The sequence below is a fragment of the Telopea speciosissima genome, chromosome 2 (assembly GCF_018873765.1).
Source record: "Telopea speciosissima isolate NSW1024214 ecotype Mountain lineage chromosome 2, Tspe_v1, whole genome shotgun sequence".
Lineage (NCBI taxonomy): Eukaryota > Viridiplantae > Streptophyta > Magnoliopsida > Proteales > Proteaceae > Telopea > Telopea speciosissima.
The window spans coordinates 16,766,575-16,785,994 of NC_057917.1; the positions used below are offsets into that span (position 1 = coordinate 16,766,575).

General features: G+C 39.1%; 1 protein-coding gene across 1 annotated transcript; it reads left to right on the forward strand.

Moving 5' to 3' along the window:
* The first annotated feature begins 13,068 nt into the window (after positions 1-13,068).
* Positions 13,069-14,446, forward strand: LOC122652369 (pentatricopeptide repeat-containing protein At2g44880-like). Its single transcript, XM_043846082.1, has one exon. It carries the CDS (start codon positions 13,069-13,071, stop codon positions 14,344-14,346), a length of 1,278 nt encoding a protein of 425 aa, XP_043702017.1. The 3' UTR covers positions 14,347-14,446.
* Positions 14,447-19,420: the final 4,974 nt, after the last annotated feature.

The following is a 19,420-nucleotide window of genomic DNA, read 5'->3' on the forward strand; positions in this document are numbered from 1 at the left end:
CAGACATTGCATGTAAATTAATCAAACTCTGCCTCCCTTGAGAAGTTGATAATTAGGCCTTTAACAAGTGAAGGGGTCCTGCCCAGTCTAAAGATGATTACTGGAGATTTCATGGCAGCTAGTGTTGAGATTTGTTTGTGATTCGGAGATCTCTTCTTCCTTTTATCTAAAATGCATTTATCTTGATTACATCAGGTCCAAATGTCCAATAGCCTGAGATTTCCATTTCTTCCTCTTCATTTTAACAGCTCTGCCCCTGAGTAGTTACTGTCTCGCCACTTGTGCATTTTGGCAATGGCTAGTTTTCTGTTTTCTCTCTAATCAAGAACCACCTCTTTTGGATGGGTACGCCCAAGGGGTTTTTTATTCTATAAACAGAGGATGTCCCGAACACTTTGGTATAAGTTTCAAGTGCCTCCTTCCTCCTCTCTCTATTTCACTATCCTTTGGTGGAGTTTAATTGTTTTAAAGTGCTTTTGTGTGTCCTTGAGAGTTCCATTCTCTTGTTGATTTAGCACAACCCGAGTGTATCCCGTCATGGCCCAGTGAATGCAACGACTATTGGAAGAGCCTGTGGGGTGTTTTATCCTCTGGGATCCCGATAATTCTAACAGTTACTTCCATTTTTACATCATAAAAGAAATTTCTGTTGACAAATTTTAGAGCAAGACTTGAGTGACTGGCTCCTGACTGCTTTACATTGGCATCTCCCAAGAATTTAACAGGCCAGACATTAGCCTAGTGCTCCCATCATCTTCCCTAACATATTGTATATTTTAATTTGAGAAAAAGAATAAACATAAATAGTACATATCTAGGTTTCTTGGTTTTGTTTGGCCAAGAAACTTAAATATTTCTTTGTACATGACATAAAAACAATGATATAGTATGACATATGACACAAATATTCATTAGGACACATTTAATTAAACTTAAGAAAAGAGCGTATAGCTGTATACAAAGACTTCACTATTGTTATATGGAGGTGATGGGTTCTAGAAGCCTAAGGAACTAGGTTTCAGAAACTCAGATTAAACCAGAATCACTGTGATATAAAAAAGTGATCGACCAGAATTGAAGAAAACTTGATAACAATAGACCTACAACTCAGATGGATGTAATCTTCTTCTAATATGAAGATAATAACATAATAACCAGAAACAACTCCTCAAAAAATGATTTGAATCCAACGAACGGCCAGATTAGAAGTTATGGCAGTTTCCTACTTGAGATAGGAAACCCAAAACACTTAGATGGATAGAGTTGAGAACAGTACGTTATTGTATAATTGAAGGGTTAATGGAGAAGAAGAAGAAGAAGAAGAAGAAGATAAGACTAAGCATCCCACCTAGCCTCGACTGGAATGAATCCCATCAGCCACTATTGGCTTTCCACCAACACATATAACATGGGGCATCGATCTCTTAACAAATCTGAATCTCGATATATCACAGAATAAAGAAAAGGCTCGATCAAGCCAAAATCTCATTAACCAAAATTCAATTCTGTGTGTAAGACAAGGCTGGACCCCCTTACAAACTTATATAGAAGACTCAAAAAATAGACTCAAACATTTAAAAAAAAAAGAAATGTCTAAATCAAAATCCTTAACTAGTAAGATAACATAAATTTACTAGGAAACTAAAATAATAGGGGACACTAACTCATATTAGAATTCAACTTAATAGAATCCTATTTAACTAATTTCGTAGGCCTAGCTATTATCTATATTATTGGCATATTAAAGCGGCCCATTATAATAAAAACACATTGGATCAAAGGTCCAACACATACATAATTCAACCCAAAGCTTATTTCTATTAAAAAAAAAAAAAAAAACAATTTTGTTTTATCTTCATCAGGAGACCACCACAATGATAGCCTACATGGACATCAAGGTGCATAGGTACTCAGTTATACATTCTACTAGTTATCCATTACCTAGAAGCAGCTTCTTCCATTAGATAAAAATGCCAGAATTAAGAATTTTTGTTGCAGGAAGGCATGCTAATGATCTTGGATATCAATGTGGCGGTTGGAGAGTCACCTGGTATGGGACCAGTGGCAGAAATACGTACTATTGGTATGTAATGTGAACATAATTCTTAGTTTTGCCAAAGATTTTAAAGAAGCAACTTGGGATTTGGTGCTGGGGCACATTCCTGGGACATTGGAAGGGAATGTGTCCAATATTATCCTAAATATTGTCTTAATGTTCAAAGTAAATTATAGTGGATTCTTGGAATATTCTCATGTAGTAGAATAGAATAACTGCTGCTGTCTTTGGTTTGGTATCCTCTATTGGGAGAGGGGTTTTGCATGCATTTCTCAGTCTTAAGGGTTTTCTATCTTTTGCTCAGCTTAGTGGTCATATGGCCATAGCCCCCCAACCCCCACCCCCCCAAAAAAAAGTGCCATAGGCATTTCTGCAAAAAAAAATTTGGCTGACTTACTTTGTTCAAGAATTTTGTTTTATCATTTTCTGTTTTTGCAATATCTTTGCAATGAGATCTAGCTTAAGCTGTTGGCTTAATCTTTAACCTAATCTGCAAGTCAACACAGGAGTTTTAGCTATTATAAAGAATCTTTAGTATTGTGATACTTGAAGTTTTGTTTAGTTTTAATTATATGTGTGTCTTGAATTCTTGGACCCGTTTCGAAGAATGACCTGTTCCGATATTTTTTGGTGGCGACCCGAATGGAACTTTTTCTGAGATCTGTGATGGTAGCGGCGGAGGGCTTGGGCCGATAGGCCCAAGTCCAAAGCCCATCACTGATCTCGTTGAGGGTTCAGGTACGGTTCGATCCGACCCGAATCCGATGGAGGAGTATTTATGTTCTTTACCCGCTTTGTTGTAAGATTTGGGGGTTTTGGTTTTAGGGTTTCAGGGAGAGAGTAACAGCGTCGTTTTGGGTGTTCTTGAGAGTTCTCCATTGTAACTTTCTCCGATTTACATAGTGAAACAGCTTCGCCTTCGTCCGTGGATGTAGCACACCATACTGGTGTGTGAACCATGTTAAATCTTTGTGTCATTTTGCTCTGTTTTTGTTTCTTTTCGTGTTTTGGTTGGTGTTTGTTCTAACATATAATACTTTCTCTCTCTCAACATCCACACACCCTCACTGACTTAGGATCTTGATTTTAATACTATGGTTGAAGCTGCTTCTAGAGATCCATAGGGAAAGGGAATCTAGCTAGGAAGCAACTGCAATGGATATTGGAAGTGTTCTGTCTTGGTTATCTTGAAATCTCCTTTTGGATGCATGTTATAATAGCCTGAGATTTATCTGAGCTTTTATGTTGTAAGCACAACCATCTTGGATGCCATTAAAGAGGCAGTAGGAGACAAAACAGAAGTGATTTATGGGCAATATCCATCACCAACCACCTTTGCGGATCAAATTTCTGCTTTGCCATTGATGTCATAGGGGGAAGCTCCATATGCAGAGGACATGGATGCTAATTCTGAGCTCATCATTCCCTTTAATGGCTCCGACATGATTAACTTTGTCGCTGATAGAAGAGTTCCAACACTGGTGATTATGATATCTGGGAGACCCTTAGTTCTGGAACCGGAATTGTTGGAGAAGATGGATGCTTTGGTTGCTGACTCACTCTCTGCTATGCAGATTAGGCTTTGAAATAGGACCTCAAGGAATCCCTTGCTTCTCTTTAACTCTTAACTGTAGCTCTCATTGACTTATTTTCTCTACTCCTTTTCTCTTTTAGTTTAAACTAAATTTTTGTTTTTCTCTAATGATACCAAGTGATGACCAACATAGCAGTGGATGATGAGTTAGCTTTTCCACTACTCAGGGATAATCAGGTCAGCAGGACAAGAGAGATATATGGAGATCTTTCCATATAGAGTAGACAGGTGAAAGTCTATGGCTTTTTTTGCCCATTCCTAATAAATCAGGTTATTTTCTTAAAACTTTAGGTCAGTGGATACCACCCCCCACCCCCACTTCTTTGTGGCTTATAGAATTAAAAAATGGGAAAAGATTCTTTGAGCCATTAGGGTAGGATACCTAACACCTCTGTGTTTATCTCTCAATTCTTCATATAAAAATGATCTCATTGTCCTTCAATGTACGATATCGTTTTGTCACATTTCATTTGTGCACTCCTCTATGCTGCTTGCTTTGAAAACCCTCTCCCTTAAAATATATATGTGATTTTAAATTTCTAGTGCCGCTATAGGAACAATTCAGATCGCCTACGGTGCAGCTGCCCATAGCGGCTTGTGCGGTGCAGACTGGGCCGTGTGCACAATGACTGCCTTACCCTCGCTTGACGCTCGGGCAAGGCATTTGGGCAGGGGTAAGGTGGTCTTTACGCAGGCTGCTCAGTCTACGCTGCTCAAACCGCTATGGGTAGCGCACCGTAGAGGATCTGGATCCCTATAGAAATCCATCTAGGAGTCTGTTCCATATAAAACACAATTTTTTTTTGGTTGGTTGTTGATAACCATCATGTTGCTTACGTTCATTTTTAGGTAAATTTTGTACCTTTTGCTTCAATATGGCGTTGACCTTGTTTTAATAGATACCAAAACCTATGGACAAAGAGGAATCTAGTTAGATTATCGTAATTATCCAATCTATTTTGTTCTTTGTGGAGCTTGATGTCGGACAATAGAGAAATAGTGCATCTCTAAGGAATTATGGATATTGACTATTGAGAGAGATAAGTTAGCAAGATTTGGAAGGACAAAGCCATTGATGCGAATTTTTTTTTGATCAAAGAAAAAAAAACTTTATAGATTAAGGGATAAAATAGTATTTACATCATCAGGATCATACAGAAAGTGACGATGGCAGGTCACAGCTTTCCTAGCAAAGTTATTCATCCAAGATAAGATAAAACTATCATTAGTTACAAAAAAAGAGATATTATCTTTGAAATAAAAATTAAGATCAATCAACAAAGGCACCATATCCCATGCCTAGGAACTGTGTGCTGGTTGTGGGATATGTTGAAGAAGTTCCTTTGTTGAAACCCAAATTTCCTTGGTCTTAATACCCATACTGGAAGTATGCTGTAGACCAAAAAATAAAGCTGTCGCTTCCGGCTCCAAATCATATTACGTTGTCAAAAAACCTGCATGAGCTGAGAACATCCGACCCTGAATCACTATGCAAATAGGAACATCCAAATAAGGTAAATTGAAACCAGTAATGGATACCAGCATATCAGGTATCATAGAGATGTCATCGTTACAGTCATCAAGAATGGGTGGGTTGAGTTTGAGATCAGTTATCCAATTATTAATTAGAGTCATTGTTTTAATAGGATCAGCCTTAGCATTCCCAACAACAACTCTACTCCTTGAATCCCAAATGAAATAGCAAGTGATTATGAACACAGAAAAGAACCAATTAAGAGATTGTTTTTCAAGTGTAATTTGAGAAAGAAACAAAGTGCAAAAAATTTCAAGAGAAGGATAAGAAAGTTGCTCAGTTCTCAAACCCAAAGGGCCTGCGGCCCAAATGCACTTGGCCCAATTGCTAGAAAGTAATATATGCCAAATCGATTCTATAAAATTTCCGCAAATCAAACAACCAAAGTCGACTCGACTCCATTTTGCAATGATCTCTTGAGTAGGGGTTCCTGCATGTAAAACGCGCCAAAAAATATTTTAAATTTAGGATGTTTTGGCAGTTTCTAAAAAAATGTCCACCATGTGACAAACTTAGAATTGAAATGCAAGGGGGAATAGAATAAATCGTGACGCCCGATGCATAGAGAACTGACCATCCTTTGCTAAAGTACACAGCCAACAATCATCATTAACTGATAAAAGAATATTAATAATTTTTGGGAGAAACCAACAGGGAATACAAGATGCACGCAAAGAAGTATTCCATTGAGAATTAGAGCAAAAGTAGCTTACCTTTTCATTCTTCTAGGTTGGATTCAAAGAAGGTAGTAGAGAACAAAGTTGAATATTGGGAATCAACGGATCGTCCCAAAAAAAGAATTACTGCCATTACCTATTATTCGAAAGGAGATTCACTTGAGGATCGGTATCATATTGGCAATGTTGTTCTAGGTCCATGATCCTTGCTTTGTCATGACTTTGGGATTGAAGATTGAGTTAGTAGGAAAATGTTTAGCTTTGAGAACCCGGGCCCAAAGGGTATTGGATTGTGAAATCAATCGCCAGGCAAGTTTGAGGATTAAAACAAAGTTAGTAACCGAAGCCTTGCGAATACCCAACCCGCCAAACTTTATAGGAAGACAAATCTTGTCCCAAGCAATCAATGATGACTTCTTTGTAAAGGTTGAACACCCTGTCCAAAATCTTATGCAAATCAATTCGAATACTTTGCAGGTCTTAATAAGGAAAGAAAAGCAAGACATAAGATAGGTTGGGAAGGAGGTAAGAATCGATTGGATCATGACCCGACGACCTGTATAAGATAAAAAATTAGATTTCCAATAAGCAAGTTTATTACTTACACGAGAGACTTTATTGTTTAAATCCTTTGTTTTGGATTTGGAAAGAAACAGATTGACACCCTGATGAGTGGCCTTTTTCGACATTTGCTTAATTTCAATGACTGAGTATAGAATATAGGGGATGCTTCAACCGAATGATGCTCCCTCTTCCCCTCTAGCTTTCCTTCCATTAATGCTTTTTTCTCTCTCGCCTATCTTTCTCTCTCTCTTCATTTAATTCTTCTATATACCACATTTACCTCTTCTTGGTTTGGTAGGTAACTTTGGTCCTCCTTAGATTGCATGGGACCACATCGCTTCTCTTGCCTAATCACATTCCATCAATTAGTCGGTCCCCTTCACTATCTCCTTTCTCTTAAACCTTTGCGACTTTTGGTCTTTTCTTTTATTTTCTTTCTCCTCTATTTCTTGTGGCTCTCTTTATGGGTTTCTCCTTTGCAATGGCGTTGGTTCCTTCGTTGGTGCATTTGCTTTGATAAGGTTGTGTCCATCCCCAGGGTCCCCCATCTTTGCGTGATTCTCTTTTTGTGTTCTTTATGATTGAAGGTTACTGTCATACCCCCAATCCGATGAGAGATATTTTACAATAAAGTGGATGACTGGGACAACACGTGTCATCCCAATACCTACCAGGATCACAGTTACAGTGACCCGAGTCACAGTCCACCCCATCATCAAGTCATAATAACAACAAGGAACGTACCCAAATGGAATAAATCGTTCCAATTACAGAGTTAGCAGAAGTGAAATTTATTTAAATCATGTGAATATAGAGCATCGGTTCTCTAATAATAACACATAGTACAATTTCAATGTTTGTAACCATTCATTTATCTCCTTATAATTAAACATAAAGTTTATGGAGAAAAAGTCGCAGCGCGATCGATAAAGTACCTTAAGCGCACCACTAAACGCGACGGATGAATCTCAACCATTGAGATTTACCCTGTGAATCGTAACCGTTCAAAACACTGACAGGGTAACTGGCATTTTACAGTTACTTAACCGGTTACAATTAAAAAAAAAAAATTCCCTTTACCGGAAACACTGGAAGGAATTATATTGAAAAGAAAAAAAAAAGAATTTTGGAGGATGAAGCTCGTGATCTGTGTTTTTGGTCTGGAAAGGATAGATTTTTCGGCAATCCATCTTCCGACGATCCTTATTCAGTTGATCACCTTAAAATCTCGGTATATTGTGAAGGTTAGACGTCTATCCCACTCCTGTCGATCTTTGTTCCTTTATTGAAATTATTGTTCATATAACTAGGGTTTCGAGCGTAGTTCTCTGTTTCTTTCTCTCACTTTCTCATTTTATGCATTATAAATTTGAAGTTGAAGAGTTTGATATGTTTAGGAGTTGATCGACTGATGAATTTTTATCTTAACATTGAAAAGGAAAAAAAAAATTAATTGGAGGAACGAAAGTCGCGATCTATGTATTTGGTCTGAAAAGGGTAGGTTTTTCGGCGATCCTTATACGGTTGATCACCAGTGAAATCTCGGTATCTGACGGTTATCCCACTCCTGTCGATCTTTTTTCCTCTATTGAAATCATTGTTTTATTGAAAGGGTAGGTTCTCTGGTTCTTTAGTTTTTGGTGTCAAGAATGGAAGAAGGGTGTTGAAGTCTTAAACAGTTTAATTTTATCAAATACAATCTGTAAATGATGAAGGTCTATTCTTGTGTGTTGATAGCATTGAGGAGTATGTATGTAGTAATGTTGGATCTTGAGTCTTCTCTGTTGTTTGGAAAACCACATCAGTCGTTTCTTAAAGTTTGGATGTGATGATAATTCATGTTACTATTAGCTAGCAGCTACTCTCGATTGGTTTGCATTATTGCATTTTGATATCCTTTCTTCATTATTGTGTTGTCCCCCCAGCACCTATAGACTTTGGTTTACATAAATCTCCCTCTAAACATTGCATTTGGTACCAAGAAGAGGCATGATTCAGTCATAGAGACTTTGATGCTTCATTTATGATGGATTACTATACTTAGAAGCAGTTAGAGGTTTCAAATAATGTATTGGTAGAACTCCACCATAGCCATTGCCATTAGCCCCATCCTCAACTACAATTGAAGGATCCCAGAGGTATGAGGGCACAATTTTTGATCCCTAAGAAAGTGGAGTGGGGAAATATGCATGTGCAATAATGGGTTGTGGAAAGATGGGGAATGGAAAAGTATGGTTGTTGAACAAAATACTGTTCAATCAATGCCAATTTTAGGTCCAGGGAAATGTGGGTTGCAATGAATGTAAACAGGTTGAAACCATGGCATGTAGTAGATAATAGATCCATTATCAGAACTGGTCAACTTGGGATTGAACTGTTGGTTCAGTTGGAGCTGAACTGTTGACAAATCTATTTCACTTGGCAAGTAGTTAGGAACAGAATTGTTGGATCAGTTGGAGCTCTTATAATGCCATGTACAGCTTTAGCTGCTAATCCACTACAACCTAAACCCAAGATAATTAATTTTCAGATATATATCAGTAAGAAGAAACAATTGTAAACAAAAAAACTTAAATTAACCTTGCATTACGTATGGATTCAGTTGTTTTGGTCAAGGAATTGAAATAGAGCTGGCGTTTGGTGATAGAAGTCATTTTCGGGCTTGAAAGTGGTGTGATGAAAACACTACAACAAAATACACTTGTAGCTACACATAGTTAACTGCGGTTTTTTAAAACCGCAGCTATAAATGTCCTGTAACTGCGGTTTATTCTTGTCCAGTAACATGGGATACTTATTGCGGCGGTATGTACAAACCGCATTAACAAATGCCTTTATAACTGTGGAAACAAAAGTGCAGTCAACAATCGCAGTAATATAGAATACGTATTACTGCGGTTTTTGAAACCGCAGTAACAAAGGACCCTCTAACTACAGAAATAAAACCGCAGTTATAAATCGCAGTAATATGATATTTTTATTACTGCGGTATTTAAAATCGCAACAATAGAAGACACTATAACTATGGAAACAAAACCATAGTTAAAAATCGCAGTAATATGAGAGACTTATTACTACGGTATTTAAGACTGTAGCAACAGAGGACCCTGTAACTGCAGAAACAAAATCGCAATTAAAAATTGCGGTAAAATGGCGTACTTATTGCTACAGTTTTAAATACCGTAGCTACAAAGGACCCTATAATTGCGAAAACCAATCCGCAATCAAAAGTCTCAATAATATATGAGACTTATTGCTGTGGTATTTAAAGCCGCAGTAACAAATGAACACTATAACTGTGGAAACAAAACCGCATTTAAAAATCGCAGTAATATGAGATACTTATTATTGCGGAATTCAAAACCACAGTAAAAAACGGACCCTATATAACTACGGACACAAAACTGTAGTTAACAAGTATACACTACCCTTAAAGTGTCCAATATCTCAAAAACTTACCATAGTTGGTCAAAAAGGCACAGACTACCCTTATTTTTTTGAAGATATATGAACTTAGTCCACTCCGTTAGGCTTTTGGGGTTTAGTTGCTATTAGTTTTATCATAGTGGCGAAATTACCCTTACCATAGGTGAATTTCCCATAATACCCTTAATGTATTAAACAATGGGTTCTCCTGTCAAACCAACATGGACCGGTTCGATCAGACCAAAAGGACCGAACCTATCTTGAATCCCAAGACAAAACCCTAACTCATCCATCGTCTTCTTCCTCTCAGATCTCCGGCCCCTTTGCTCTGCTTCCATCTCTCGTCTCCGTGAAAGGTCGCTGCTAGAACCAAACCCTAAATCGAGATATGTAGATGAGTAGATATTGTATTTAAGAGAGAAGTGAGTTGTTCCATTTTCGTGGTTTGAAGCACCGAAGAAGAAGATCCATTTTGATCGAACTCGACTTGTGAAGATCGTGTGTTTGGGTTCGGTTTCGTAGGTTTCAGGTGATGATTCGTTTTTTGCCGGTGAAGTTTTCCATTGAGGGTTTGTTGAAGATGCCGAAGAATGTTAAGGCCCTAAAGTCACAACAAGTGATCTACCACTACGAAGCTCGAGAACCAACGAATGAGGCTTGAAATTAGAAGGCCAAACAGTAAAACAAGTCTAAAATTTAGGGTTTCAAATCCTTCATTCAATTAGTTGCAGAGGAGTGAAGATTAAAAGGAAGAAGAGTTCAAGAGTTCCAAATAGTAAAACAAGTTTGAAATTTTAGGGTTTCAAATACTTCGTTCAATGACTTTGGCAACAAGTCTGCAATTCTCTAATCACAGCAATTGAAGGAAGACGATGCTCTGGCAAGAGAAAGTGATGGAACCAAGGAGGGTAAAACCAACATTTTCTATTTTAGGTGATACTAAAAGGGTAAAATCGGCATTCCCTGGCCGAATATGGATACCTCTATATGGATTCGGATACGGATTGAACTCGGATTTTCGACCATCCATTTACATCTCTGCCTTGTGTAACCCGAACCTTCCTCCCCCAAGCGGATACAATTCACTCTCAATCTATATCTCTTAGATCATGGTTCTCTTTTCCTCGTACTCCAGAACCTATTGAATCTTCAAAAACTCTCAAAATCATTATTTACTTAATTTTTTATTATTAAGTATTTAGATTTTTTTTTTGACGGATTTTTGTCGGGGTATTCGATTTTTTGCCAAATATCTCTGATGTCCCTTAACGGATACAAATGCGGATCGGATTTTCGGATATCCATTTGCATCCCTACTTCCATCTTGCAGCCTAAAAAGAGCAAGGATATATTGTGTGAAAATTTTCGATTCAAACTTTAATTTTAATACTATATGAGGATTTTTTATTTTTTACAATTTTTTTATATATGCACAAATTTATGTAATGACTTAATGCATTTTATGCAAAATTTTAAAATATATAAATATTCATAGATATATCTTTAATAAATATTTTATTATTCTTCTTAGATTTATTAATGAAAAATATGCAACTATTTTAATATAGATATAATATTTTTGGTAATATAGATATAATATTACTACAAAATATAATAGCAAATCTAATTCGAAAGGGCATATTTTCATTCCTTCTCACGTTACTCCCTTTTTACTCCTAAACCTACGGCTTTCTCTTTCTCCAATTTTCCTTTTTTTTTTTTTATATTGTTTTCCCGCTATTTTATTTTTTTTCCCAATTCCCGCGTAGAAATCAATTTGGACTCAATCACTCCCACTCTCGCCATTACGAACTTCTCCGTCTCTGTCGCCCTCAACATCTCAATTATTCCTATCGCCCTTAATCTTTCACCAATCCCTCTTGCCTACGACTCACCTCTCATATCTGTTGCCCTCTCTCTGAGAACTCCTCTGATCTCTCTCATTGATCCCTATCGCCTACGAATTCCTCTCTCATCTCTCTCGCCCTCTTCCTTAATATCTCACAGATATCTCTCGCCCTCAACCTATCAATCTACCGCTGGTCAGTGTCTTGCTCTCAGTATCTCTATTATTTCAAGTTTTCTGCTATCATTCTCTCTTTGATTGTGCGTTTTCAACAGCCTTTTGAGGATAATAGTTAATAGAAAACAAAAGAGGCTCTTCGAATTGCTTCATGGAGGAAGAGAATCAGTTACTTAGGGTATTGCTTTTGCGGGTAAATTTTTTTTTGCATACTGTTCATTGAGCAATATACAGTCATTCTCTTTCATTATTTGGGGGCTTTTGCATGTAAAACCCCAATGTATTGCCTTGGCTAGAACAGGTAGAGGGACTTCCTTAATCCCTCTTTGTTATGTTTGACCTGAATGAAGTGCTTTAATTTTGGTGGTGCCTTTTCCATGCTCTCCTTTGTGTTTTTATACCTTTTGGATGCATATTTAACTGAACAGTAAAAAAAAATTGTGTACATCCCTTATTTGTTTTCACTAACAGGCATGGTAATCACATTCTTGGAATGGAATATGATTTCCTTGTTAAAATAACAAATCAAGCTCTTCCGTTTTTCTATGTAGTATCTTTCTCTGTTAAGGTTTGAGGAAAAATAGGAATAAGGCTCGAGTCAACCTAAATGATTTCTCTCTCTCTTTCATTCTCTTTCATTGGCTTTAGAGAGAAGAGATATATAGACTGCTGATCTTTTGTTCATGCCCACTACCCCCCAGTTGAGGAATCAGTAGAGAAAGGGAGAGAGAGAAAAGAAAGCTTTAGTGGTTAATTATTTAGGTGGAGTTATACTTCAGCAACCTGTGGAAGCTTGCATTCCTTAATTCTTCAGTTTATACAAAAACAGTGTGGGAACAGCAGTGGCAGATTGAGAGACTAGTTCCTTGCTGGTCACATTTTATCCCCTTCCAAGAGAGGTGCAGGTATGTTATAGGAAGTTGACTGTGATCATATTGATTTTCCTTTTTTTTTTTCCTGCTCCACTGTTAAAGCATATTCCATGGTTTTGGTTTCAACAAAGTGCTTATCTGTTACATAAACAAATCACACCATTGGTTAATGTAAACGTCAAAACAAACAAGATATTCAATGAACAAATAAATCCTCAAGAAGACTCTGTTTCTTTCATATGACATCATTGAACAATTGAGGATTTAAGTTGAAGGGAAAATTTGCATTTGGATAAATTCATTGAGATCACTAAGAAAGAATATGACATTGGCCAGAACCTTGTTCGATGAAATGCCTTACAAAAGTCAAGTGTCTTGGACAGCTATACTTGTTGGATATGCACGGACAGGGGAGGTGGAAATTGCAAGGGAGCTATTCAATTATATGCCTCAGAAAGATGCCGCAGCCTTCAATGCAATGACAGATGCTTTTGTCAAATCAGGGAATGTGGATTCTGCAAGGGAGTTGTTTAATGAGATGCCAGAGAGGAACGTTGTCTCTTGGACTACTTTGATTTATGGGTATTGCAAGAATGGTGATCTCAAAGCAGCTAGATTACTCTTCAATGCAATGCCAGAGAAGAATCTGATCTCATGGAAGGCAATCATTGGGGGTTACTGCCAGAACAAGCAACCTCAAGAGGCATTAGAATTGTTCAGGGAGATGCAATCATATGCTTCTCTTGAGCCAGATAAAGTTACTATTGTGAGCATTCTTCCAGCTATTGCTGATTTAGGAGCATTAGATCTGGGTGGTTGGATTCACAGATTTGTCAGGAGAAAGAAACTGGATAAAGTGAGAAACGTTTGCACTGCATTGGTAGACATGTATGCTAAATGTGGTGAAGTTCTGAAAGCAAAACAAGTTTTCGACAAGATGCATGATAGAGAAGCAGTTTCTTGGAATGCCATGATCAATGGGTTTGCCATCAATGGATGTGCCAAGGAGGCACTAGAGGTGTTCTTGGAGATGCAGAAGGAAGCAGTTGAGCCAAATGAGATAACCATGCTTGGGGTATTGTCTGCTTGTAATCATGGTGGCCTAGTTGAGGAAGGGAAGAAATGGTTTCTAGAAATGGAGGGGCGTGGCCTCTCCCCAGGAATCGAGCATTATGGTTGCCTTATAGATCTTTTGGGGAGGGCAGGGCATTTGGAGGAAGCTGAGCAATTGATTGTGAAAATGCCTTGTGAGATTAACGGGATAATCTTGAGCTCTTTTCTGTTTGCTTGTGGCTGCCGTGGAGATGTTCTTGGGACTGAGAGGGTGATGAAAAGAGCATTTGAAATGGAGCCGAAGAATGATGGGAATTATGTCATGTTGAGGAACTTGTATGCTGGGGAGAGAAGATGGAAGGATATGGAGGAGATTAAGGGATTGATGAGGAGGAACAGCGCCAGGAAAGAGGCCGGTTGCAGTGTCATCGAGGTTAACGGAGGCACTTGGGAATTTGAAGCAGGGGACAGAGTGCACCCCCAGTGGCATTTGATAAATTGGGTGCTGGGTCAATTATTGGTACATATGAGGGGAGAAACCACTTGATTATGTATACATGGAATGACAATTGAGAACTATTACCCATTACAATTCAGGAGAGCATAAGAAGTGACCAAACTCGAGACAAACCTCTAACAATGATACTTATGAGAAATGTAAAACCTCTAACAATGATTCTTATGAGTAATGTTTAACAAAAATTTTTATAGGGAATATGTGGTGGTTAACACATGAGTTGTACTTTGCACTTAGGATAATGGGAATTTTGTAGCTGTAAAAAAAAAAAAAAAAAAAAAAAAAAAAAACTAAGAAAGAATATGCTGAGCAGATAAATATTTATACTATAAATTAATTGGCCAAACCATGAAATTATTTTTTTTATGCCATAGTTTACATTTAACATTGAATATGATTGGACAAACAAGAAACACCCTCCCCCCACCCCTCTAATGCAGCATTTTTTTCATATAAATAGTAAGGAACTCAAACCAAATTCTTTCTGACCCCCATCCAACAAAAAATAAAGAAGAAGAAATACCTAACACTGCCTATTTCAGAGGAACTACTTTCATGTCATGTGCTCTGAATTATTTGGATAAAAGGTTTTCAAATGCATGGATTTGTTCTAACCCAATTCAAAAGGTGTTTAAATGCACAGTTACTTCTAATCAAACCCAACTTGGAACAAAGATTATCTTGGAGGCTGCTTTTAACTCTGGGGAGATGGGGACATGGGATAAACTGCCCAAGACTCGACCTAAAATGAATCATCTCTCAACAGAGACAATAATATCCAGAAGTAAATCTAAATCAATTGCTAGTGTTCTTTTTAATTCAACTGGAGTTCCATATTAAAAACTATAGCACAAACTAGTGTTGCACTAAGCCTAAGATGAGGACTTTGTCCAATGTTAAGTAAATGACAAGCAAGAACTGCAGCTTATATGAATAAACAGAGGAGTTGTTTGAATACTGCAGCAGCTTATATGAATAAACAGAGGATTTGCTGTTTGGTATGTCAGGATTCTTGAGTGAACCATGGATTGTTTCTTCTTCTTCTTCTTTTTTTGTTTCTAAATAAAAGTGTGAAATTTCAAATTTGATATTGATATTTGTAACTTGTATTCTCCATGAATTGTTCCAAAATTCTATCTTTCTTTTGAAAGTTCGAAATTGTCATTGTATTCTTCAAATATGGTAATCTGTAACGACCCAAACCTGGATAAAGGTAATAGGTCTCGCCCTCGCGGTTAGAGGGTGCAATTTATAGGACTTTTCGTTTAGAGTGGTTCTTATTGAATGCGGTTGTTTTTGAATTTTATGGAAATATCTCCTTTCTTGTCCTTGAAAGATTCTAAGGGTTACATTAGTAGAGAATGGTATTGTTTTGGTAAACAATGCGAGTTAGTTCTTTCTTCCCAATCTTTTCTGCTTGATCTATGTATATGTTCTTTTATTCCTGTTGTTGAATTCATGTTCATTTTTTCCACCGTTGCTTTCGATTATTCATCTTTTTTCTTCTTCTTCTTCTTGTTTTTTTTTCCTCTCCTTGGTTAGTTCTGCTACTACATTGTTGGTTTTGTAATATTACTGTTGCGTCAAGAAATCGTCGAGCGGTCCTGCGAGTGCCGTCACCTGCAAGTGGACCAAGGGGTCAACAGAGAGAACCGGTGTGGTTCCGGCCTAGGGCTCTCCGATGCCAAAGTTAGATCTCCTGAGCAAATAGATGAATAGTGATTATTCTATATGAGTTTAGATGTCTTTTAATAGGGTTGTGTACCTTGCCTTTTATAGTAGTGCATGTTGGTGTGGAGAGTCCCAGTTTGATGGTGAGTGTGCCGTTGAGTGGATAGAGGCCCTGGGTAACAGGGCTCTATCCTGATTGGCCATCTCCCCGCGGGAGGGAGTATCCTGGTGGTATCAAGATCCTTGGCGGATAGATACCCGCGTGTGGTGATAACGTCATTGGTGCTTGAATCTGTCTGGGTGACGTGACTTCTAAACGGTGGCCTAGAGTCCTGGTGGTGACATGAGTCTGTAGTGACACGATTGGGTCATAGACGAGTGGCCTCGGTGTCTGTGTACATCACGTCCGTGTCCACGATGCTGCGCCTAGGTGTAGGCCACGCCTGGGTGAGGCCACGCCTGGATGCAGGCCGCGCCTGGGTGAGGCCGTGCCTGGGTGTAGGCCACGCCTGGGTGAGGCCGCGCCTGGTGCAGGCCGCACCTGGGTGAGGCCATGCCTGGGTGGGACCCCCAGTTCGTTCTCCTTAGTTCTGGAGTGGGTCGCCCTGTGACAGGTGGCGGCCGATGATTGGTCCGATGAATCTTGGATGTATCATTTGCCCCCCACTCTCTTGAGATAGGATGTCCAAGAGAGTAGATGTCTTTACATAGTGAGGGGTCCGCTGTGAATAAACTTTCTTTGCGGGGCTTGCCTGTAAATCTATTAGTGAGGTAGGAGAGGTTGGGGGTTCAAAATTTTCCTCCTACACTTTTTCTTCTTTTGTTTTTTGTAGATATATGTTCCTCTCTTTCTGTTATACCCGTACCCTGGGATATAATTAAATATTATTTCTTCTCGTGACATGTAGATACCGCTGCCATGTATGTTGGTGACCTGTTCTCCATGATGGTCAAACCTAGTTACAAAATCATTGACCACAGTACGGGCTTACCTGTAGAGGAAAGGTTCCTCAACCGCCAGTGGGGAAAGTTCGTTGACAGTGACTTCGTTGATTATCCTCCAAGTACTAGCCCGGGAAGCGAGGAGTTTAGGAGAGAGCATCCTGGACCGTTGCCTCAGTTGTACACTTCATTCAGTGATGAGCTTGGCATTGCCGTGGCGAAGCTATTCAGGGTCATGGGTGATAAACCATGACAGGGGAAAAGTAAGTTCTAGCCCTCAAGTTTTATTATTTATTCATTCATTTCTCGGTGACCTCGAAGTGCGGGTCAAGGCCTGAATCGCTCGAGCTATTTCATGTGAGAAGGGAACATTTTAATTTCGGGTCCCACTTACCTTTGGGAAGTACATTGAGGACTCATACCCATCTCATATGAACCCATCTTAAAGTGGGCTTTTCCCTAATTAAAGTTTGTGGGCATGCCCATTTAACTTAAGAGACCATTTAACTTGTATGGCCCATTTCACTAAAGACCCATTTAGCCCTATTGACCCAAGGATGGGTTATTCCATTCACTTACCCACATAGAACAAATGGGTCAACCCATTTAGCTCTTGACCCATTTGGCTTAAGAGACCCAAGATCCATTTTCTATAAATAAGCCAAAGGGGGAGAAAGCATTCAATTATCAATTACTTCTCCCATCTAACCTAAATCGTGGAGGAGAGAAAGAGGAGAGAAAGAGGAGGAGGAAGGTGGAGAAGCTTGGTGGAAGGTTGAGACCCCATCTCTTGGAGCCATAAATCGTGGAGCTCTCTCATCTTGGGGGTAGGTAAGCCATTGAAGCTTTCTTCCTTCTTCTATTTTGGGTTTTAAAAGGGGTTGGGAAATGGGAGAGATTCGACCTAGAGCTCTTTTGGAACCTAAGAAATCGATGGAACCTTAAAGCCTAGGCTATGATGGAGTTATTTCACTCCATCATGAGCTCTCATGTTAGTAGTCTCATTCCATTTGAGAGATTTAAGGTTTGGACCCTATTATGCTTTAGGTTAGGTTCTTCTCGGTTCCTTCTCTTGAACCTATTGGGATTGTTGGGATTGAATGGATCTAGAGAGGTCTTAGGACCCTAATGAGCTTAGGATGGAGTTTCCTTAATGTTCCTATGCTTTAAACCACTTGAAATGGAACCCTTGGAGGGGGATCCTTTGGATTTTGGACCTGCAGGTGTGAGGTTTTACATGTGATTTCAGACCTGCAAGAAACCACCCTGAAATTTCCTCCCTGAGAAGGCCCCTGGAAAGCTAGGATTTATGTGCGGTTTCATTTCCTGAGAAACCACTCCTGCAACCGCCCTTGACTGAGACTGTCCAGAGCCCCTGGTTTCCTAGGATTTACCTGTGGTTGCAGAAATTGGGCATGAAACCACTCGTACAACCACTCTGTTTCTGAAACCTTGTACTTAAGTGGTTATGGGAGACCTTTTGGGGATCCTTTCCCTTTGCTCGTTTAACCTTATTTTACTCTTTGTTTAGGTTAATATATCCGTCTTGTGGCTTATTATTTGATCGAGGCGACAACTTATAATCTTGGTGCTTGGCATATACATTGTGAGTAGGTTTGGTTGTTTGGGCTTGATATTATTATTGCATTGTATATTATGTCATCATTATAAATTATTAAGCATGCTTGCGCATATTGCATACTTTTATATATGATTGTTATAATGTGGATTGGAAATGCTTTACTTTGATGGGTCTCGGTGTCGGTGGGTGCCGGTGTCGAAACCCCGGATATTATATATATTTTTATGAGGTCATTATGCTGAATGTCATGTTGGATTGTATGCGCCGTGCCGTGTTGGTAATCGGGCACTAAACCAGATGAAAAGTTGATGTGCCCGGATTACCTCTCGGGACGATAGGACTTGCATGTAGTATATCTGCAGCTAGGATTTCACACCCTTGTGCTACGACCCTTACCAACAGGGGTTTAGGTGTTGGGTAATCAGTACACCGGATTCTGTGGAGGTGGGAGAGACCAGTCATGGTAGTATTGGTTATCAGGGGTCTGCCACTGAGTGGTCTTAGAGGCTTTGATAGGCGTAGGTCCCAGGTGACAATTGAGGTTTCATTGTGGCGATAAATTAAGTGACCCACAGTGTCTCCCGAGTTGTCACAGTAGCATATACCGTTGACTTAGTTGTTTGTTAGGTGGAAAAATGGAATTAACATGTGCATGCATCATTGGACTATGTGAATTATGTGTTTGTGCATCCCCATCCCCTCACTGGCTCAGTGGAGCTAACCCCCTAGTGCGCACACTTTTTAGATTATGATGCAGGTGACGGATATCTCGCGGGACTTCGAGTTCAGCCCTCGGGATACGATGAGATTGGTGAGGAGGAGTCGGAAGCCGTGTTTGAGGAACATGGCGATGGGTGTCCTTGCGATGATTGTGCCTACGGGCCGTGAGGATATTCGGGACTTGGTCCC

What these genes read in the sequence shown, in the direction of transcription:
- LOC122652369 (XM_043846082.1), top strand. Translation starts at nt 13,069, where the DNA reads ATGACATTGGCCAGAACCTTGTTCGATGAAATGCCTTACAAAAGTCAA.